General features: G+C 36.0%; 1 protein-coding gene across 1 annotated transcript in view; it reads right to left on the bottom strand.

Annotated features, from left to right (window-relative positions):
• Nucleotides 1-24,188, bottom strand: part of DSCAM (DS cell adhesion molecule) — a 778,395-nt gene that overhangs the window by 489,253 nt on the left and 264,954 nt on the right. Inside the window, exon 4 of the mRNA XM_027843631.1 lies at nucleotides 12,093-12,239. Coding sequence (XP_027699432.1) covers nucleotides 12,093-12,239 — 147 coding nt within the window. The remainder of the gene's footprint in view (nucleotides 1-12,092; nucleotides 12,240-24,188) is intronic.

Below are 24,188 nucleotides of genomic sequence, written 5' to 3'. Positions count from 1 at the left end.
AGTTGCCTTTGAGCCAGATCAAGTTCTGGTGATCTTTTGCTCTCACTAAATCCTAATAAGGCAGCTTCCTCTTTTAGCCTCTGTCAGGCTCTGACAGATTTTATGTCAAGCTATTGATTTTTGACTAAATGGGAAACAATGGAACCAAGCTCATTGCCCTGTGAAAAGGGAATTTAGAGTAATAGTTAAAGATTTTCCTAAATGTCTGAATAGGAGGTTAACCCTTTTGGGTTTAAGGAAAACTCAAACTGTTTTAAAGGGTGAGATTATGCTGTCAACAGTGTTTGTATTTTGTGTTCTGAATAGAATACCTTTTCCCCTCTGTGGTTTGATCAGCTAAGGGAAAGGGGGTGAAAAGAGTGAGATTTTTAAAGGTTCAAGTTTCCAACTTTTCAAATATAGTTTTATCTCTATATTCTCCATTCTGCTCAGTTGAGAATACACAGAAAGAGGTATATAAGAAAGGAAGGATTTTTCCTCTCCATTCTCAGAAGTTTATCAAACTGGAAATTAGAGAAAGATTAAATCTGTGATCCAGACAGGATCTTTTAATGTGAATTTCCAAATCATAATTCATTATAATAGCTCTCTATAGAGTTTACATTAAAAAAAACCTACGTGGAAAATATTATATTTTCACATTCCCTTATTGAGAATGCACAAGAAAAAAATGTCAATTTTAATTTCCATAATGTAATATTTCATAGGATCCTTTGGAGTCTAACTTTCTAATTGCTGTTGTCTATACATATCTATTCATATATTACTTTTGATGAGGTAGAAGTTAGTGAATAGAATCTTCATTTAACCTTTATTTTATACAAACTGAATAACTAAAATTATTCATTTGCTAAAGTAAAAGAGGAAATAATAATAATAATTAATAATAATATTTTTGCTTATAGGATTTGCTTCAAATCCCTAATGTAACTCTTTAATATTCTTGTATTTTAACTTCACTATTTTTATGCAGCTTTGGAATTTTCATAGGAATGCTTAGAAGCCCTCTATTTACTTAGAGGTCCATTCCCCCCCACCTTCATATTATAATCAGTTTTGCTAAGTAAATTATTCTTGGCTGTAAGCCTATATCCTTTATCTTCTAGAATATTGCATACCAAGTTCCCTGCTCCTTTAGGTGGTAGAAGCTAAATCTTGTGTGTTGCCGGCTCCAAGGTACTTGAATTTTTTTTTCCATCTACTTGCAGGTTTTTTTCCTCTAATCTTTGTCTTCTGCCCCCTTCCTACCTTTCCAGTCTTCTCACACCTTATTCCCCTCTATGTACATTGTGATCCATTGGTATCGACCCCTTGCTGTTTTTCCCACAGAACAGTCCATCTCCTGACTAATCATGTTGACTGACTCTTCCCCATACTTGGAATGCTGTCCCTCCTCATCTCTACCTCACAGCTTCCCTGTCTTCCTTCAAGTTTCAGTTAAAATTACATCTTCTTTAAGAAGCATTTCTCAGTCCTCCTTAATCTAAGAGTCTCTCTGAGACTCAAACTCTCCCCCCCACACCCTGCACAATTTAGTTTGAATTTTGAATTTAGCTCTGAATTTTGGTTATCATATTCCCAGGAGTTTTAATTTGGTAGTTTCTTTCAAGAGGTAACCAGTGGATTTTTTCTGTTTCCACCTTGCCTTCTGGTTCTAAGGGGTTAGAAAGTTGTGGTGTTTTCTTTTTATTTTTTTTAAAAAAATGTTTTATTATTTTTAGGCAGTTGGTGTTAAGTGACTTGCCCAGGGTCACACAGCTAGTAAGTGTCAAACATTTGGTCTGAGGCCAGATTTGGACTCAGGTCCTCCTGACTTCAAGGCCTGTACTCTAACCACTGTGCTGCCACCTAGCTGCCCCAAGTTGTGGTGTTTTTTAATGATTTAATGATGTCTATGCTCTTTTTTGAGGGGTCGTGCTTGTCAGGTAGTTTAATAATTTCTATATTTTTTCTTCCTCAGAGTCATTTTTGCTATGAGATACCTTACATTTTTCCTATTTTTTCAGTCTTTTGATTTTATTTTTAACATTTCTTGTTGTTTTATATGGTCATTGACTTCTATTTGGTCTGTTCTAATTTCAGGGAATTTGCTGTTTGGGCCAGGTTTTGTACCTCTTATGTTAGAGGTACAAGATATTAATTGTCTCTCCAATTCTTACTTTCATTTCTTTTCCATTCTCTCTTTTAATCTTCTCATTTAATTTATAAAAAGAGTTTAACTAATTAAAAAAAAACCCTCTTGTTTCATCTCTTTTAGTAATTCTAGTTATATTTGTGCCCAAGCTGTAGTGAGATTTTGCTTGTAGATGTTTTGGAGACTTTCTCTTCTTCTGGGTTTTTGTCCTTAATACTGAAGTTTTATTTTTACTGTTGAATGAGAATATAGGTAGTTCCAGTATTTAACCTAGATTGATGAGGATAATGATGAAATAGGTAGTAATTATTAAGTCAGTGACATAAGGAAGAAGGAAGTAGCAATTATGACAGTGTGGATATGGAGGGAACAGTAGATAGGCCAGTTGTGGCTAGATTGAAATGCTTTTGAAAAGTAAATATAAGAATTTGGAAAGGCAGGTTGATGCAAGGTTGTCAACCCTTGAATATATTTTACAAATTGTCTATAAGTTCTCAGGATAGAATGTGGTCTTCCTATGGAGAAAAGCTACTTTTTTTAAAGTTGCAAATTAACTTTTAAATGATGGGTTTTCCTATTTGATTTCTCTCACACAATATCAAGTTACAGAGTGGCCCTCAGATACTAAACTTCCCTTTTATGATCAAATGACTTCAGATGCCTTTAGCTAATAATCATTGAAAACACTTAGTTGGACTAAAGAAAATACTGAAGAGGAAGAACAAAGTATGATTCCACCTTGGAGTAATCATGACATTTAGTACATGTATGCGCAGTACATTATTATGAAATCAAAAGGATACTTATAAGGTAAGTATTATAGAATGTAAAACATATCATAATTTGAGAATATGAGTATAGAAATTGCAAAATATTATAGTATTTTTAAAAAAATATTTATTAATTTATTTTGAGTTATCAACAATCACTTCCATAAGCTTTTGAGTCTTAAATTTTTCTCCCCCACCTACCCACCTTCCTCCCCAAGGCAACACACAATCTAATAGAGCTATACATATGCTTTCCTATTAAACACATTTTCACATTAGTGATGTATTAAGTAAGAATTAGAACCAATAGGAGGAACTACCAGAAAGAGGAAATAAAATAAAACAGAAGAAAAAAAATAGTATGCTTCAATCTGCATTCAAACTCCATAAATCTTTCTTTGGATGTCGATAACATTTTCCATCATAAGACTTTTGGTGATGTCTTAGATCCTTGCATTGCTGAGAAGGGCTAAGTCTATCAAAGTTAGTCATCACACAATGTGCCCATTGCTGGGTACAAAATTCTCCTGGTTCTACTCACTTCACTCAGCATCAGTGCACACAAGTATTTCCAGGTTTTTCTGGAGTCTGCTTGCTCATTATTTCTTATAGCACAATAGTATTCCATTACATTCATACACCACAACTGTCCAGCCATTCCCCAATCAATACATATTTCCCCAATTTCTAATTCTTTGCCACCACAAAAAGAGCTGCTATTAATATTTTTGTATATGTGGGTCTTTTTCCCATTTTTATGACCTGTTTGGGATATAGTCCTAGAAGTGCTCTTGCTGGGTCAAAGGGTATGCACATTTTTTATAGCCCTTTGGGCATAGTTCCAAATTGCTCTGCAAAGTGGTTGGATCATTTCACAACCCCACCAACAATGCATTAGTGTTCCAATTTTCCCACATCTTCTCCTACATTTATCATTTTCCTGTTTTGTCATGATGGCCAATCTGGCTGTTTTGATTTGCATTTCTCTGATCAATAGTGATTTAGAGCATTTTTTCATATGAAAATAGATGGCTTTAATTTATTCATCTGGAAACTGCCTGTTCATATCCTTTGGCCATTTATCACTTGGGGAATGACTTGTATTCTTATAAATTTAACTTAGGCCTCTATATATTTTGGAAATGAGGACCTTATCAGGGATACTGGTTGTAAAAATTCATTCCCAGTGTTCTGCTTCCATCCTAATCTTGGTTGCATTGGCTTAGTTTGTGCAAAAACTTTTCAATTTAATGTAATCAAAATTATACATTTTGCATTTTGTAATGTTCTCTCTCTCCTGTTTGGTCATAAATTCTTCTGTTCTCCATAAATCTGAGAGGTAAACTATTCCTTGCTCTCCTAGTTTGCTTTTAGTATCAGCCTTCATATCTAAATCATGTACCCATTTTGACTTTATTTTGGTATATGGTGTGAAATTTTGATTTATGCCTAGTTTCTGCCATACTTTTTCCAGTTTTCCCAGCAGCTTTTGTCAAATAGTGAGTTCTTATTCCAGAAGCTTGGGTCTTCGGGTTCATAAAATTGTTGATTACTATAGTCATTGACTACTGTGTCTTGCATACTTAACCTATTCCACTGATCCATCACTCTATTTTTTAGCCAGTACCAAGTAGTTTTGATGATTGCTGCTTTATAATACAATTTAAGATCTGGAACTGCTAGGCCATGTTCCCCTGCATTTCTTTTCATTAGTTCCCTTGATATTCTGGAACTTCTGTTATTCTAAATGAATCTTGTTAATATTTTTTCTAACTCTATAAAATAATTTTTGATAGTTTGATTGGTATGGCACTGAATAAGTAAATTAATTTAGGTAGAATTGTCATTTTTATTGTATTAGCTCAGCCTACCCATGAGCAACTGATGTTTTTCCAATTATTTAGATCTGACTTTATTTGGGTGAAAAGTGTTTTGTAATTGTGTTCATATAGTTCCTAGGTTTGTTTTGGCAGGTAGACTCTGAAATATTTTATAATGTCTACAGTAACTTTAAATGGAATTTCTCTATCTCTTGCTGTTGGGCTTTGTTGGTAATACATAGAAATGTCAATGATTTATGTAGGTTTATTTTTTAGCCTGCAACTTTGATAAAGTTTTTATTATTTTGAGTTGTTTTTTGCTTGATTGTCTAGGATTCTCTAATTATATAATCATATCATCTGCAAAGAGTTAAAGCTTCATTTCTTATTTGATTATTCTAATGCCTTCAATTACTTTTTCTTCTCTTGTTGCTAAAGCTAACATTTCCAGTACCATACTGAACAACAGCAGTGATGATGGACATCCTTGTTTCACTCCCAATCTTACTGGAAATGCTTCTAGCTTGTCCCCATTACATGTGATACTTGCTGAAGGTTTTAGGTAGATGCTACTTATCATTTTAAGGAAGACTGCATTTATCACCATGCTCTCTAGTATTTTTAATAGAAATGGGTGTTGTATTTTGTGAAAAGCTTTTTCTGCATCTATTGAGATGATCATATGGTTTCTGTTAGTTTTGTTGTTGATATGGTCAATTATGCTGATAGTTTTCCTAATATTGAACCAGCCCTGCATTCTTGGTATAAATTCTACCTGGTCATAGTATGTCATTCTTGTGATAAGTTGTTGTTATCTATTTGCTAATATTTTATTTAAAAATTTTTGCATCTATATTCATGAGAGAAATTGGTCTGTAATTTTCTTTCTCTGTTTTGACTTTTCCTGGTTTACTTCATTCTTTTGAATGAAGTTATTGATTGTTTCTATGATTTTTACTTCATTGTTTATGACGCCTTTTTAGCAGGATGTAGTCACCTTCCTTATTTCTTTTACTAAGATCTATCTTTGCTTTTGCTTTGTCTGAGATCAGGATTGCTGCCCCCTCTTTTTTTTCACTTCAGCTGAAGCATAATATATTCTACTCCAGCCTTTTACCTTTATGCTGTGTGTGTCCCTGTGTTTCTTATAAACAACATATTGTAGGATTATGCTTTTTAATCCATTCTGCCATCCCTTTCTGTTTAATGGGAGAGTTCATCCCATTCACATTCATAGTTATGATTACTATCTGTGTCTTTCTCTCCATCCTATTCCCCACCCCCATTTATGCTTTTCTTTCTCCTTTCTCCCTTTCCCTCTTCACTAGTATTTTGCTTTTGAACACTACCTCCCTCAGTCCCACCTCCCTCAGTCTCACCTCCCTTCTATTAGCCCCCTCCCTTTTCTTTCCCTTTACCCTTACTACTTCTTCTCTCCCTTCTATGCTCCCTCCCTTTTCTTTCCCCTTTTCCTTCCTACTGCCTATAGGGCAAGTTAGATTTCTATACCTAACTGATTAGGTTAGCCAAACCTGATGAGAGTAAGGTTCAGATAATGCTCATCTCCCTTCCTTCTTTCCCTCTACCATAATAGCTTTTTGTGCCTTTACCTGTAAGGTAATTTACCTTGTTTGCCTCCTGTTTTTCTTTTCTCCCACTACAATCCCTTAATTAGATCAGATTAATCCACTTACTTAGATCCATTTAGCCCACTTAATTAGATTTTTTCATCATTATATCAAAGTTAACCTATACCCACCCCCTCTGTCTATGTATACCCCTTTTCAATGGTGTAATAACAATATAGTTCTCAAATGTCATCTTCCCTTTAAGCAATGTAAATATTTTGCCCTTATTAATAACATTGTTGTGTTTCTCTGTCCTGTTTACCTTTTTATGTCTCTTTTGTGTCTTGTATTTGAAGAACAAATTTTCTGTTGAGCTCTGGTCTTTTCATCAGGAAGGTTTGGAAGTCCCTTATTTTGTTGAATGCCAATCTCCTCCCCTGAAAGATTATGCTCAAATTCACTGGGTAGTTGATCCTTGGTTGTAATCCAAGCTCCTTTGCCTTATAGAATATCATATTCCATATCCTACTATCTTTTAATGTAGAAGCTACAAGGTCCTGCATAATCCAGACTGTGGTTCCAAGATACTTAAATTGTTTCTGGATGGCTGCTTATAGTATTTTCTCTTTGACTTGGTAATTTTGGAATTTGGCTACTATACTCATTGGTGTTTTAAGTTTGGGATCTCTTTCAGGAAGTGATTGGTGGGTTTTTTCTATGCCTATTTTACCCTCTGGTTCTAGGACCTCAGGGCAGTCTTCCTTGATGATTTCCTGAAAGATGCTGGCTTTTTTTTTCATGGGTTTCAGGTAGACTAATAATTTTTAAATTGTCTATCCTGGCTCTATTTTCCAGGTTAGTTGTTTTACTAGTGAGGTATCTTATGTTTTCATCTATTTTTTCATTCTTTTGTTTATTTGACTTATTCTCATTCTTTCATAGAGTCATTAGTTTCCACTTGCCCAATTATAATTTTTAACAAATTGTTTTCTTCTATTAGATTTTGTACCTCCTTTTCCATTTGGTCCATTTTTTAAGGAGTTCTTCTCCTCAGTGAGTTTTTGTGTCTCCTTTTCCATTTGGCCAATTCTGCTTTTTAAGGAGTTATTTTCTTCAGTGTACATTTTTTTCCAGTTGTCCAATTGTATTTTTTAAGGACTTGTTTTCTATAGTTAATTTTTGTCCTTCCTTTCCCAAGCTATTGACTCTCTCTTGCGTACCCCTCATTTCTTCTCCCAATGTTTCTTCTACCTCTCTTGTTTGACTTTTAAAATCCTTCTTGAGTTCTTCCAAGAAGGCTTTTTGGGCTTCAGACCAGTTCATATTCCCTTTTGAGGTTTCAGATATGGGTTTGTTGACAATGCTGTCCTCTTCAGAATTTCTGCCTTGATCTTCACTGTCCCCATAATAAGAATCTATGATATGTTTCTTTTTGCTCATGTTGTTTCTTATTTCCTGGCCTTTAAAAAAATTGAACTCTCCTGCTGGGGATCATGGGGCACTGACCCAAGCTTCTTGTACTAGGAGCCTGGGGTCTGATCATTGGCTTTGTGTGCTGGGGCCTCAGATACTGGCAGTTGGAGGGTATAGGGTTCTGGCAGCTTGCCTGGTGCTGGGCTGGGATCATCAACACTGGAGCTCTAGGAGTAGGGTTTGGGAGTCTGGCCACTGGAGGATGCCTCCTCACCCAGGACTTTTGTTCCTTTCTTTGGCTCCTTGCAGATAGCTGTTTCACTGCTGCATGATGTTTCTTCACCTGGGGCTTTCCCTCTTGGAGTTGTGCTTCCCAGAGTTTTGCTGAGGCATTGGGAGACTTGGCTGCCAGAGAATGCTATGGTATGTGGTGGTTTTCCAAGCCAGTTTCCACCAGTTCCCCTACTTGTACTGAGGCACTTGGGGTTCCTGGTGTCAGTGCTTACTTGCTCTACTATGTGTGTTTCAGGACCTCCCCCTGGTATGCAGAGGTAGGGCTTTCCACTAGCTCGCTGGGCCATCTCTCCTTCTGTACTGCTTTCCTGCACCCAGAGTGAGAGAGGCCTTTCCCATTAATCCCTCAAGCTTCCTGGGCTATAGCACTACTGCACCCCATATTTCTGCTGGTACAGCTGTTACAGGGTTTTTCCTGGTGTGATATTTTCTTGGCTTTCAGTGGTTAATAAGGGAGAGTAAGAGCAACTTACTTCTTACTACACCATCTATGCTCTCAGAAGTGGAACCCCTTCCTCTGGACTTTCAAATCATGCCCCTCTACTATGGGCTCATCCCAGAACTTTTCTCAGCACCTGGGGTCCACTTGCCCTGGAACTGTTATAATATTCTTGACATTTTCCCACTATTGTTCTATCCATTCCCCCTTGCCTGTAGTTTAGGGCTTTTCTAGCCTGAGAGAGTCAGTTAATGGTTACAACAGATAGTTCAGTAGTATTTAGAACCTTTATTGAGCACAACTCAGTGGAAGAGTTGAAGGAATGATCCAAGGAAAAAAGAAACCATATGTGGGGAGAAGAGGACAAGCTTTACTGATCAGAAGCTTTAAGAATATGGAGGAGAGGGGAAGATTTTCTGGGGGACTTGATCTCAAAGTAATCAGCAGAAGATTGGAGAGAAGTTCCCTGAGAGGTGTAAGGGGGGCTAGCTTTATATGAGCAAAGTGGGTGGGGTCAGTGACAAAATGAAGACCCATGTTTGGAAGTAAATAAAAAGCCAATGAATTCTTTTTTACATACTCATAGGGGGATGGGGAGTGGACTCCAGGGTTTTGGGGATAATTCTCTATGGGTTTCTTCTATGTTTGTCTTAAAATACCTCTTTAAACCTATAAAAATGTAAAGCTATGTAAAGTAGAATTAGAGCACTTTTCAGAGTGATCTGACCATTTCCTTTGGTTTAAACAAGAAAAATCTCTTGGTTTATGTCATTTTTACTCAGTCTTATTTGTGATGATATCTTCCTGTTAAATTAGAGTACACCCAAATATCCTTAACAGTCAATATCTTTTTGAGGCATGGCATTGACATATACTATATTAGCTGTATCTGACAACTTTGTGTCATCTACAAATATGATAAACATCATCTATGTCATTGTCAAAAATCATTGATAGAAATGTTAAACAACACAGGGCTAAATACAGATACCCACAGTATTCCATGACTATTCTGATCATTCAATTATTTTTTGAATCTAACTATTATCTATGCAAATTCCCTTCTTATGATCCACAAGAATAGCAATTACTTTCTCCAAATATAATTTTTTTCTTTTTACGTTTTTTAATTCAAAGGATTTTACATTTTTATTCATAAAATCAAAGCTGAAAGGGATTTTAGAGATCATTGAGTCCACCTACCTCATTTTATACATGAGGCACAGAAGGATTAAATGATCCTCCAGGGTCACAAGTTAGTAAATATCTGACTAGGATTCAAATTTAGGTTGTTCTTTTTCCAAGGCCAGCACTCTAGCCATTATATCATCTAGCTCTTAGCTTTCAGTTTTCCTTACTAGACTCAGATTATTCTGAGTTTTAGAGCTCCTGACACCAGTTGTTCAGGGCATGCCATGGTTTTGTATTTATCTTCCATAACCAGTCCTGGTTTAAAAAAAAAAAATCTAACTTGGTCAGTTAATTCATTGTGTTTCAATGGATACTTTATTTGGTCAGTGTGTACATAGATCACAACAGTCACATAATTTAGAAGATTACCTTCAAGAGTTGCTATGGCTCATAAAGAATGTGACCAACTTGGGGACAACCTTCTCTGGACATAGCAAGATTGTTCCAGGGACAACAAGACCTATGGTCATAATCATACTTGAAATCTTCATAGTTTGTTAGGATTATCCAAAGCTCATTCTCTGCTGACTAATCTTAAAAAAAAAATCTGGTGGTCACCTCCATACTAAACTGAGGCATCAGTTTAATATGAAAAAGATATGTCTGTATCTCAACAAATCTCTAAAATTTCTATATTTATATGGGTATTCATTGTTGTAGCAGGATACCAGAAGTAACCGCAAATTCTGAGCCTATCCCTCCAGTGTTCTTGGTAGCAACAAATTGGAAAGTCAAATGTAGGGAGCAAGAGTCTTCTCCTCAACTTTACTAAAACTAAAGAAGAAAAAAAAATGTTGTTTAAGTGCAGTGAGAGGAGGAAAGTGATAACACACTACCTCCATTCGAGAGCATGGAAAGTATGTATTAATGAAATTTAGTCACTTTAAGCCAAGAATGAGGGTTTTGACTGAGGTCTGCATAGAAACCTAAGATGTCCTTTTGTTCACTACCATGTAGAAAAGAGCAGAAGAACTGTTAACCAGTTTATAAATATGTTAATTCCTGGTTATCTCTTCTTAAGAATTGTAATATTTTCCTGAGGAAGTAGAAGTAGATAATAGAAGTTGGATCCAGCAACAATTAATAGCAAGAAGCTATTAGATTGAAGAAAAGAATTCCTGACATTCCCAAGAGTTGTGGGGGTCAGAATAGAGATGATCCAATGACCTTAAGTGTTTCAGAGGTAAAGAAGGATGAGAACTATCAAAAGGTTATTAGATTTAGAACCTTTGAAGAAGATCATTTCAGTTGAACATAGGGTGGAAACAAGATTGCAGAAGGTTTAGAATCAAGAAGGAGGAGAGGAAGTGGAAGCACTGATTATTCCCTGAAAGTGAAAAGAGATATGGGGCAATATTTAGGGAGATGGTAGGAGCAAGTAAGTTTCTTTTTTTCCCTCTTAAGAATGGGAGAGGGGCAGCTAGGTGGTGCAGTGGATAGAGCACTGGCCCTGAAGTCAGGAGGACCTGAGTTCAAATCCGGCCTCAGACCAAACACTTGACACTTACTAGCTGTGTGACCCTGGGCAAGTCACTTAACCCCAACTGCCTAAGCAAAAAAAAAAAAGAATGGGAGAGACATGAACACGTTTGTAGGTAGCAGGAATAGGCCCAGTATATAGAGACTGGAAATAGGAAAGAGACTGATGATGACCATGATAATAATCTTCTAAAGAAGATAGAAGGGGACAGTTTCAAAGGTGAATGTTGAGGTGTTGGTCTTAACAAGGAGAAGGGTCTCGTCTTGGTGTGACTGAAATGAATATCACCAGAAATCACCTGTATATACCCATTATGGCTCTAGACAGGTAACTTTATCTTTCCAGACTTGTTTCCTTTTCCGTAATATGAAGAATTTAAGCTAGTTGATTTCTAAGTTACCTTCAGGCTCAGACATTATGTGCTTCCATATTCTCAAATTAAGTCATGAATCATTTTAAATACCTACTGTGTGCTAGCCACTGGGCTAAGTGTTGGGACTTCTCTAACTTCTTTTGCTCTTGTCCCTATAACATAGCCATGAGATTTATCTTCTCATTGTCTAACACACAACTTAGCTATACCATTTAAAAATATTTCCTATTCGTATAACTTGTCTTTCCAACTAGATTGAAAACTACTTGTAGGCAAGGATTATTATCTTAAACTTCTTTTGTCTCTGCAACATCTAATATATGACTAATACAACAGTGCTAGGTACATGGTAAAAACACAATAATGCTTGTTTATTAATGAATCATTTTTGAAGACTAAGACCTAACTAATTCTTAGAACCAAGTTTTTTTTTCTTTTTTCCCCCAACCATCACCTTACTGTAGTAAATAAAAATAACTAAATCTTCTACTTCAAGTATTAAAGTATTACAGTATTGATGCATTATTATTAGCAATAGTTGACTTATGCCAATAAATATAAAAGCACAAGAAATAACAGCTATAGATTTGATTATATGTATTTCTTATACCTGATACAAAAAGTCTAGCACTGTTGCTCTGTCGTGTTTCCCCAGTGTATCTGTGCCGTGTAATACATCGGTAGTTATACAATCCATCTTCATTCTGTACATCTTTAATATACAAGGCTCCCGTGGATGTGATGAAAAATCTAGATCCTAAAGTACAGAAAAAATAATTAGTGAATTTAAAACCAAACAACCATTTAAACAAAAATATTCCCTTTGAGGAAAGGTAGTACAGAGCTAGATTCAACATTTTATACTTCTCTGAGTACCCATTTTGAACACTGTAAGTGATAACTTCAATAAATGAAGAAACTGAGTGAATAATTCACTCAGCTATTTTAATTATTCAAGGCCTCTAAATGAGAAATTCAAAGGAAGTAATATGCAAAATAGAAACATAAACTTCATAAATTGACACAGAAATTGTTTTCTTAGTTTCTACATTTCCACCAGAGCAAAATAATTGAGTTGCATCAATATATTTCAAGCCCCAAAGTTTCTGTGACCAAGTTAATGTAGATCATAGGATCTTAGTAGAGAAAATAGATTAATATTCAGAAAATAGATTAATATTCAAAAAATAAATTAACAAAAGAAGAAACAGACCCAATATTAGAAAAAGAAATTGGACAAATAATAAAAGAACATCCATGGGATAGGGAGGTAAAACCCCAGAACCACATTGATTTACAAGTAAATTCTGTCAAACATTCAAAGAACAGTTAATTACAATACAGCATAACTATTTGCAATGATAAGAAAAGAAAGTACCCTTTTAATCTATTTCTGTGATACAAATATGATATTACTAACTCAAACAAGGAGGAACAACAGTATAGAGAGAAAAAACCTACAGACAAATATCCTTAATGAACATTGATGCAAAAATTGTAAATAAAAAAGACTATAAAGGCAGATTATAAAAATTATGCACTATGACCAGGCTGGATTCATACTAGGAATGCTGAGTTAGTTCAGCATATGGAAGACTATAAATAAAATAAAAGACTATACATATAATAAACCTTTTTAAGAATAATAATATAAATCATTTGATTATATAAGTGAAGAAAAACCTTTTGACAAAACCTAACCCTTATCTACACATTAAAATATCTAGAGATTATAGGAATAAATGGACATTCTCCTAATATAGTAAATTGTTGTTGTTGTTGTTGTTGTTGTTGTTGAGTCATTCAGTCATGTCTGATTCTTCATGACCCCATGGATCATAGCATGCCAAGACCTTCTGTTATCCACTATTTCACAAAGTCTGTCCAAGTTCATATTCTTGACACTCTTTATTCATCTCATACTCTGCTGTTCCCTTTTTCTTTTTTCTTCAATCTTTACCAACATCAGGGTCTTTTCCAATGAATCCTAGCTTCTCATTAAGTAGCCAAAGTATTTAAGTTTCGACTTCAATGTTTGACTTTCTAGTGAATAGTCTGAATTAATTTCTTTAAGTATTGATTGATTTGATCCCTTTGATATCCAAGGGACTCTCAAAAACCTTCTCCAGCACCACAATTTGGAAGTATCTATTCTACAGCAATTAGCTTTCCTTATAGTGTAACTCACATCCAAACACTGCTACTGAAAAAATTATAGCTTTGAATATATAGGCTTTTGTTGACAAGGTAATCTCTCTGCTTTTTAGTATGTTGTTCAGATTTGCCATAGCTTTCCATCCAAGGAACAAGCATCTTCTAATTTCATGGCTACAGTCACTGTCAGCAGCCCAAGAATGATAAATCTGACCCTGGTTCCATTTCTACTCCTTCTATTTACCAGGAAGTGATGGGACCAGTTGACAAGATCTTCACTTTTTAAAATACTTATTTACTTTAAAAAAAAAAAATTCTTAAAGCCAGCTTTTATATTCTCCTCTTTCACCTTAAGAGTCTTCTTAATTCCTCTTCACTTTCTACCACCAGAGTGGTATCATGTACATATCTGAGATTGTTGATATTTTTTCTGGCAACTTGATATACTCTGCATATAAGTTAAATAAATAAGGTGACAATATGCAGCCTTATCTTACTCTTTTTCCAATCTCAAACCAATCACTTGCTCCCTGTTCAGTTCTAAGTGTTGCTTCTTGGTCCACATACAGGCTTCTCAGGAGACAAATAAGATGATCTGGTACTCCCATGCCTTTGAGGACTTGCCACTTTTTGTTGTGATCTACACAGTCAGAGGCTTTAGTGTAGTCAATGGAGCAGAAATAGATGCTTTTCTGGAATCCCCTTGCTTTCTCCATAATCCAACAGCAATTTGGTCTCGAGTTCCTCTCTTCTTTAAAAGCTAGCCTGCTCTTCTGGTAATTCTTGGTTCACATCTAGTTTAAATCCAAGAGTAAGTATTATAGTAATGGAGAAAAGTTAGAGGTCTTCCCAATAAGATCAAAGGTAAAGGAAGCAAACACATTATAAGAGCATTAGAAATGCTGGCTGCAGCAATAAGAGAAGAAAAGAAATTGAAAAATTGAGAATAAGAAAAGAAGAACCAAAAATATTGGTTTTTTTGTAAATCATATGATAGTATACTTACACTATGCTAGATAATCAACTGAAAAATTAATTGAAATAAAATCAACAAATTTATCAAATAATAAGATAAAATCACGTAAGTTATCAGTATTCTTGTATTATAAAAATAAAACTGAGAAGTGAGGGCTAGAAAGAGAAATTACATTGAAAACATAAAAAGAACGTATAAAATAGTTGGGAGTGTATATATCAAGATTCACCTATGGATTATCTAACTATGAAACACCCTTTGAAGAAATATAGAGAAAACAAAACAGTTGGAAAAAATTAATTTCTCACAAGTAGGTCAAGTTGATACAATACAAATGCCAAAACTTCTAAAATTAAATTACTGTTTCAGGGCTGTACCAAGCTCCCAAAATAATATTTTATAGATTAAAAAAAATAAATTAATGTAAAGGAACAAAAAGTGAAATATCTCAAAGACAATAATGAAAAACAGTGGGCATGAGTAGGGGTCTACTAGTAGCAGATATCAACAACTACTATAAAGGAGTAATCATTAAATGATATTATACTGATGAGAGAAAGAAAGACAGACAGACAGACAGGAAAACAGACAGATAGAGACAGATTTCATAATACAAAGCAAAAAAAAAATAGCATAGTGTTTGGCAACTTCCACCGTCACCCCTCCAAAAAAGTCAGTTAATGAAGAAGGACTTAGTATTAAAAAAAATTCTGGGGAAATTGGTTAGCATTATGTCAGAAATTAAGTTTAAACTAACACCTCACACCATACATTAAGATAAGCTTCAGATCAATAAATATCTTAGATATGAAATATCTCACTACAAACAAATTAGAAGAGCAAGGAAGAAATAAACTTTTGGATCTATGGCTAGGGGAAGACTTCATAACTATACAAGCAATAAAGGGAATCACAGGAAATAAAAGGGATAATTTTCATTATACAATTTTTTCTAAAAGGTTTTACTAAAATAAATCTAATGTAGTAGAAAAAAACTAGAAGGGAAATAGGTAAAAAATCATTGCAACAAATTTCTCTGATAAAGATCTCATATCCAACATATATAAAGAACAAATTTGTATTTATAAGACTATGAGCCATTCTCCAATAAATAATTGGATCAAACTATATGAACAGGTAGATTTCATAGGAAGAAACACAAACTATCAATAATCATAAGAACAAATCCTCTAAATCATTAGTAAAAAGAAAAATACAAATTAAAGCAACTTTGAGGTTTTCCCTCAGACCTATCAGAATGGCAGAGATAAGAAAAGGAAAATGCCAAATTAGTTGTGGAAAACTAGCTTACTGTTCTTGTATCTGTGAATTAGATCAGCCATTAGAGAAGGTGATTTGGACTACAACCATGAAATTATGAAACTATGTTTACCCTTTGTTCTAGCTACATCACTACTAGCCTATACTGCAAAGAAATGAAAGAATGAGGAAAGGGATCTATACATGCAAAAATAATTATAGTAGTCCTTTTCATGATGGCCAAAAATTGGAAAGGGGTTTCTAAACTGGAGAACTGTTAATCAAATTATGATATAGGAACATAAAGGAAAATTAATGTCCCATAAGAAATTATGAAATAGAGAATTTTAGCAGAAATTTGCAAGATCCCTATGAATTGTTGCCAAATAAATTGACCAAAACTAATAGAAAAATTTATACAATACTATGACATTATAAAAAAAAAGCAACTTTGGGGTGCAGAACCAAAATGGTGGAGTGAAAGCAATGACTTGCTTGAGCTCTTCCCTAAAGCCCTCAAAATACCTGTAAAATGGCTCTAAACAAGTTCTAGAGCATTAGAACCCACAAAAAGACAGAGTGAAACAAATTTCCAGCCCAAGACAACCTGGATGTTTGATTGGAAAGGTCTATCAAGCCAGGCTGGGAGAGGAACACAGTTTAGCATGGGCTACTCAGGCAAAGACCAGGCCTCAGTGAACTGGAGCTGCCATCAGAAGACTGAATCACAGACAGCTGTGGTGGTTTCAAGACTTCTCAACCCACAAACACCAAAGACAACTTAGAAGGTCAGTAGGAAATGTTTGTCAGACCTTGGTGAGAGAGGAGCTTGGTCCCAGCACTAGTCCTGGTGCAGCCCTAGGGCCATAGCTGCTTCCAGAACTCCCAGCCCACAGAAGGAGGGGGGAATCAAGTGGCTGATCAGAGAAGGATTGTAGGGATCTCTTTCCTGGTGTTGAGGCAGGATTTTCTTGCTTGGCCCTTGCTTGGATCCGGGTCACAGTTCTGGGTGGTGGTCCTGGGATGAGGAGGAGTGCTGGCATGGTAGAACTTGTGGCAGCAGTGGGGAGGGAATCCTCCTCATAGCTCCAAGGCAGAAAAGAGTGCTTATGGTCACTCACAGACCAGAGCACAGGTCAGGAAAGGAGTAAACACGTCACCTTTGATCATAGCACTTTGGAAGAACTGAAAACTTACAGATCCCTAGAAGTATCTCTGAAAACAGATGCACAAAACCCTTAAAGCTTGGAACAGTACATTCTACACACTAGAAACAGACCCCTACCTTAGCAAAGAGTTTAATAGAATTGACTGGGAATATGAACAAACAGCGCAAACAAGTCCATAGAATCTTACTTTGGTGACAAAGAAGATCAAAACATACAACCAGAAGAAGACAACAAAGTCAAAGGTCCTACATCCAAAGCCTCCAAGGAAAATACAAATTGGTCCCAGACCATAGAAGAGCTCAAAAAGGATTTTGAGAAACAAGTAAGAAAAGTAAAGGAAAAACTAGGAAGAGAAATGAGAGTGATGCAAGAAAATCATGAAAAACAAGTCAAGAGCTTGCTAAAGGAGACCCAAAAAAATACTGAAGAAAATAACACCTGAAAAAATAGCCTAACTCAAATGGCAAAAGAGGTCCAAAAAGCCAATGAGGAGAAGAATGCCCTAAAAAGCAGAATTGGTCAAATGGAAAAGGAAGTCCAAAAGCTCACTGAAGAAAATGCTTCCTTAAAAATTAGAATGGAGGGGTAGCTAGGTGGCACAGTGGATAGAGCACCAGCCCTGGATTCAAGAGGACCTGAGTTCAACTCTGGCCTCAGACACATAACACTTACTAGCTGTGTGACCCTGGGCAAGACATTTAACCCTATTGCCTAGCCAAAAAAAAAACCCCAAAATTAGAATGGAGCAATTGGAAGCTAGGGACAATTTGAGACATCAAGACACTGTAATACTAATCCAAAAGAATGAAAAAATAGAAAACAATGTGAAATATCTCATTGGAAAAACAACTGACCTGGAAAATAGATCCAAAAGAGAGAATTTAAAAATAATTGGACTATCTGAAAGCCATCATCAAAAAAAGAGCCTAGACATCATCTTTCAAGAAATTATCAAGGAACACTGCCCTGACATTCTAGAATCAGAGGGTAAAATAGAAATTGAAAGAATCTACTGATCACCTCCTGAAAGATGTTCCCAAAGGAAAACTCCTAGGAATATTGTAGCCAAATTCTAGAGTCCCCAGGTTAAGGAGAAAATATTGCAAACAGTCAGAAAGAAACAATTCAAGTATTGTGGAAATACAATCAGGATAACACAAGATTTAGCAGCTTCTACATTAAGGGATCTGAGGGCTTGGAATATAATATTCTGGAGGGCAAAAGAGATAGGATTACAGCCAAGAATGACCTACCCAGCAAAACTGAGTATAATCCTTCAGGGGAAAAAATGGACATGTAGTGAAATAGAGGACTTTCAAGCATTCTTGATAAAAAGACCAGAGCTGAATAGAAAATTTGACTTTTAAATACAAGACTCAAGAGAATCATGAAGAGCTAAACAGGAAAGAGAAATTATAAGGGATTTCTTAAAGTTGAACTGTTTAGATTCTTAAATAGAAAGATGATATTTGTAACTCATGAGACCTTTGTCACTATTAGGGTAGTTGGAGGGAAAAAATTATATGGATAGATCAATAGTTAGATAGATAGATAGATAGATAGATAGATAGATAGATAGATAGATAGATAGATAGAAGGCAGGGTGAGGTGAAGATGAATAAGTGGTATCTGTAGAATAAAATTAAGGGGTAAGAGAAAATTATACTGGGAGAAGGAGAAAGGGAGAGGTAGAATGGGGTAAATTATCTCACATAAAACAGACAAGAAAAAGCTTTTACAATGCAGGGGAAGTGGGGGAAGTTGAGAGGAAATGAATGAATCTTATTCTCATTGGATTTGAATTAAGGAAGGAATAACACACACACTCAATTGTGTACAGAAATATATCTTACCCTACAGGAAAATAGGGGGGAAGGGGATAAGAGAGTGGGGGGATAATAGAGGGGAGGGCAGATTGAAGGAGGGAGTAACCAGAAGCAAACACTTCTGAGGAGGGACAAGGTCAAAGGAGAGAATAGAATAAATGGGGATTGGGATAGGATGAAGGGAAATATAGTTAGTTTTCCACAACATGACTACTATGGAAGTGTTTTGCATGTCTACAGAAGTATAACCTTTATTGAGTTGCTTGCCTTCTCAATGAGGGTGAGTGGGGAGGGAGGAAGGGAGAGAATTTGGACCCAAAGTTTTAAAAACAAATGTTAAAAATTGTTTTAACATGGAACTGGGAAATAAGATATACAGGCAATGAGGTATAGAAATCTATCCTGCCCTACAGGAAGAAGGGGATAAGAGAAGGGGTGGAGATAGAAGGGAAGGCAAAAAAAAGAAATATAAATAAAATAGGATAAAGAATTGTATTCATCTCCTCACAAAAATATAATGGATTCAATATGAAGAATTTGAAACCCATTTTGGACATGGCTAATATAGGAATTTATTTTGTTTGTATTTTTATCACCTGGGTTGTTTTTTTTTCCCAAAGGGTAGTGGAGTGAAATGGTAGAGAGTGAAAATAAATGCTTGCTAATTTTTTAAAAACAAAAAATAGGGGGAAATAATGGAAAAAAGTTTTCCCAGTTTGGATTTGCTTAATAACCCTTCATGATACTCTTGGTTTTAAAGTTTTTGTGGTCTTTTTCCTATCAGTAAAATGGAACCATATAATCAGGAAAATAAATTATATCCTGAAAATCTGTCCAATAAAAAAAGAAAAAAGAATAAAAAATAAAAACACAATACAAAAAAAGCAACTTTGAAAGACTTTAGAACTCTGATAATTACAATGATAAACTGTGAATCCAAAAGACTAAAGATGAAGCATGACACTCACCTCCTGACACAGAGGTGATGAACTTAGACTACAGGAAGACACAAATTTTCAGACATGGCTAAGGCAGGAATTTGTTTTGGTGTACTATGCAGTTTGTATTAATGGCCTTATTTAGGGAATTTTTTTTAAAATTTGCTCAGTGGAAGTGGAGGCAAAATTGGAAAGAAAGATGATTTTTTAAAAATTCTTTTCAATTGAAAAAAATATGACAAACTATTTCTTAAAAAGAAAATTCATAGTTGTAGAAATGGTATTTATAGCATTAAGTCAAGAGAAAGAAATTAGAGGCACTTACTATGTGCTTATGGAAGCAGGGAATTCAACCAGGACAATGAAGGGAGAAGCAGTCTCATCTCATATCGGTGAGGCTGCTTGCTATTCAATTTCTTTTCAGGGGGGCAGCAGAGGTCAATAGGAGGTTTTCTCAATTACCCTCATGTTTTTTCAGTGTGTTTTTTTTTTTGTTTGAAGATTTGTGGACTAGGAGCTTATTTTGTCAATGGTTGAAGTTGTTGAATACAGTCATCAGAAGGGTCTACCTGACCCTGACCACATGGTTAGAGCAGGTCTGAATCAGCTGGAGCTGATCTTGTGATATCTGCAGAAACTCCCCACTGCTGCACTTGGAGTCTGCTATTTTGATTAGATGTCACCACTCTCTGAACCTTCTTTATGGACTTTTGGTTGTTATGCAAAACAACTTATGTAACAGCTTCATGAGGTTATGCTTTCCATTAGATGCCCTTCCTGTTGAAATGTATTTAAACCCTTCCCCTTCTGCCCCTCATAGGCACTCCAGCACTCATTGCTTTTAATGTCTCAAATTGCAATTATTTTGCCTTGATTAAAGACCCTTGATGTTGTTTCTTTGGTAGTCCTCTTTATTTCAGGTTGATAAAGTCAGGATTACATCATGGAAATTTACTACCATGTGCTCTATCAAACAAGATTGTAAGGAATGAAAAGAAAAATGTATTTGAAGTTATGACCTTTAAATCCCTTCTTTCAATGATTCCTGACAGCTGGGCCTCCCTTTACCTTCTTATCATCTCCCAGGGATAGGGGGCTCTGCCAGAGCCGGGGGGAATCTGTAGCCTTCAGGTCACTTTTGATCCTCTAGCTCCTCAAGTGTGGCCCTTCAGTCAAAGGCCAGATTCCCCACCCCTGGCTAGGGTGTCTTGCTCAAACTTACTCTTTGTGAACTGGTCTTTTAGAGAAGGGAGGACGACCAGGGCAGCCTAAGTGCATAAATGCCTTTATGTATGCAGGTTAGGAGGGAATGGTTGCTGATAGCATAACCTCTCACTAAGAAGGGTGCCTAATTTCTTCCACATTTCAGTGAAAATAAACATATACTTCAGCTTAAAAATAAAGATAAATAATTATAAAAGAAATTAAAGGTGCATCCATAAACAGTGGAAATTATTACCTAGATTTTGTTTTGTTTTGTTTTGTTTTTCTAAGAGGTAGTGCAGTGAAATGGTAGAGAGTGAAAATGAATGCTTGCTAATTTTTTAAAAACAAAAAATAGGGGGGAATTTTGGAAAAAAGTTTTCTCAGTTTGGATTTGCTTAATGACCCTTAATGATACTCTTGGTTTAAAGTTTTCATGGTCTTTTTCCTATCAGGAAAATGGAATCATATAATCAGGAAAATAAAGTATATCCTGAAAATCTGTCCAATAAAAAAAAAGAAATGGAATCATATAATTCTTCTCATATAATATAAACCATCTCTACTTGCTGATATGAGTTAAAATTCTAGCTTTTTGATAGTGTCAATGGGATACTTTACTTCAAGCAATTAATTGAGTAAAAGTGAAGTACACAAAGAATGAACATTTTTAAAGCATTTACTATGAGTGATGCACAAGCTGTACTAGGTCCTGAAAATACAAAGAAAGGCAAAAATAGTCTCTGCCCTGAATGTGTTCATATTCTAATGAAGGGCATAGCATGCAAATTACTATGTACATACAAGTGTCAGATAGAAACGTAGATAGGAAAAGGAAGGTAATCTCAGAGGGGAGATACTCTTAGTGGGGAGGAAGAAGGGAGCAAGAAACACCTCCTGTACCAGGAGGAATTTGAGCTAAGAAGTGAAGGAAGACCAGTACTTACCACAGTACCTGGTACTTAATAAATACCTAATAAATGCATATTGACTGATAGAAAAGCCAAGAGATGGAGGAAAGGAGAGAGAGCTTTCTAGTTATGCTGCATAACTGGTGAAAAAGCATTTGCGCAGAAATGATAATTGAATCCACAACAAATGATGAGATCGCTAAACAAAATGGTATAGATGGAGATAAGACGAGTTCCCACAGTCTTGGTGGACATCTACAACTAGAGTCCATGACCTGGATGAAGTTTTTAACAAATAAAATTGAAAAGGAGTGGCCAGGCAGGTAGGAAGAAAGCATAGAGAGAAAAGTGCCACAAAACCTAGAGAAAAAGAGTGTTTAGAAGAGAGAGGTTGAGAGCAGCAGAACCCACAAAAAAACAGAGTGAAAGAAATTTACAATCCAAGACAGCCTGGATGGTTGATCAGAAAGGTATATCACACCAAGCGGGCAGAGGAGTGGAGTTTGGTGTGGGTGCGTGGGCAAGGCAGGCCTCAGCAAATCTGGAGCAGGCCTCAGAGGACTGAATCATGGGCAGATGTGGCAGTTTCCTGATTTCTCAACCCATGAATGCCAAAGACAACTTAGAAGGTCAGTGGGAAAAGTCTGTGACTGTGGTGAGAGAGAGAAGGGTGGTTCCAGCCCCAGTCCCCAAGTTCGACCCCAGGGCAGGAATGCTTCTGGAATTTCCAGGACACAGACTGAAGGGGAATTGAGTGCCTGATCAGAGGGGGATTGCAGGGATCTTTCTGCTGGTACAGGATTCTCTTGCTTTGCCCGTGCTTGGATTGGGCTCACAGTTCTGGGTGGTGGTCCTGGGGTGAGAAGGAGTGCTGGGGTGGTGCTTGTGGTCTCTCATAGACCAGACCACAGGCCAGAAAAGGAGTGAACACCTCACCCCTTATCATACCACCTTGGAAGAACTGAAAACTTACAGGTCCCTAAGAAATATCTCTGAAAACAGCTGCACAAAACCCCTGTAGCTTGGGACAGTACATTCTCCACACTGGAAACAGACCCTTTAACAAACTCTTTAAACATAGAGTTTGAAACTCAAGTAATTGGCTGGGATCATGAATAAACAAAGGTCCAAAAGAAGTCAGACCATAGAATCTTTCTTTGGTAACAAAGAAGATCAAAACATACAGCCAGAAGAAGACAACAAAGTCAAAGCTCCTGCATACAAAGCCTCCAAGAAAAATATGAATCAGTCCCAGGCCATGGAAGAGCTCAAAAAGGAGTTTGAGAAACAAGTAAGAGAAATAGAGGAAAAACTGGGAAGAGAAATGAGAGTGATGCAAGAAAATCATGAAAAACAAGTCAACAACTTGCTAAAGAAGACCCAAAAAATACTAAAGAAAATAACACCTTAAAAAATAGCCTAAAAAAATAGTCTAACCTAAATCCAAAAAGCCAATGAGGAGAAGAATGCCCTAAAAAGCAGAATTGACCAAATGGAAAAGGAAGTTGAAAAGCTTACTGAAGAAAATACTTCCTTAAAAATTTAGAATGGAGCAATTGGAAGCTAGTGACTTTATGAGAAATCAAGACACACAAACAAATCCAAAAGAATGAAAAAAATAGAAAACAGTGTGAAATATCTCCTTGGAAAAACCAGAGGGCAAAATAGAAATTGGAAGAATCTCCCAATCACCTCCTGAAAGATATTCCCTAAGGAAAACTCCTAGGAACATTGTAGCCAAATTCCAGACTTCCCAGGTCAAGGAGAAAATATTGCAAACAATCAGAAAGAAACAATTCAAGTATTGTGGAAACACAATCAGGATAACACAAGATTTAGCAGCTTCTACATTAAGGGACCAGAGGGTATGGAATATTATATTTCAGAGAGCAAAGGACATGGGATTACAGCCAAGAATCACCTACCCAGCAAAACTGAGTATAATCCTTCAGGGGGAAATGATCTTGAAGAAAAGGCCAGAGCTGAATAGAAAATTTGACTTTCAAATACAAGATTCAAGTGAAACATGAAGAGGTAAATAGGAAAGAGAAATCATAAGAGACTTATTAAGGTTGAACTGTTTACATTCCTGCATGGAAAGATGATATTTGTAATTCATGAGACCTTTGTCAGTATTAGGGTAGTTGGAGGGAAAAAATTATATGTATGTACATAGATAGATAGATAGACAGACAGACAGACAGACAGACAGACAGACAGACAGATAGATAGATAGATAGATAGATAGATAGATAGATAGATAGATAGA

The sequence above is a fragment of the Vombatus ursinus genome, unplaced genomic scaffold (genome assembly GCF_900497805.2).
Source record: "Vombatus ursinus unplaced genomic scaffold, bare-nosed wombat genome assembly UNPS02014924.1, whole genome shotgun sequence".
Lineage (NCBI taxonomy): Eukaryota > Metazoa > Chordata > Mammalia > Diprotodontia > Vombatidae > Vombatus > Vombatus ursinus.
Note: the sequence above shows the minus strand (reverse complement) of the source record. Positions and strands in the feature narration are given on the sequence as shown.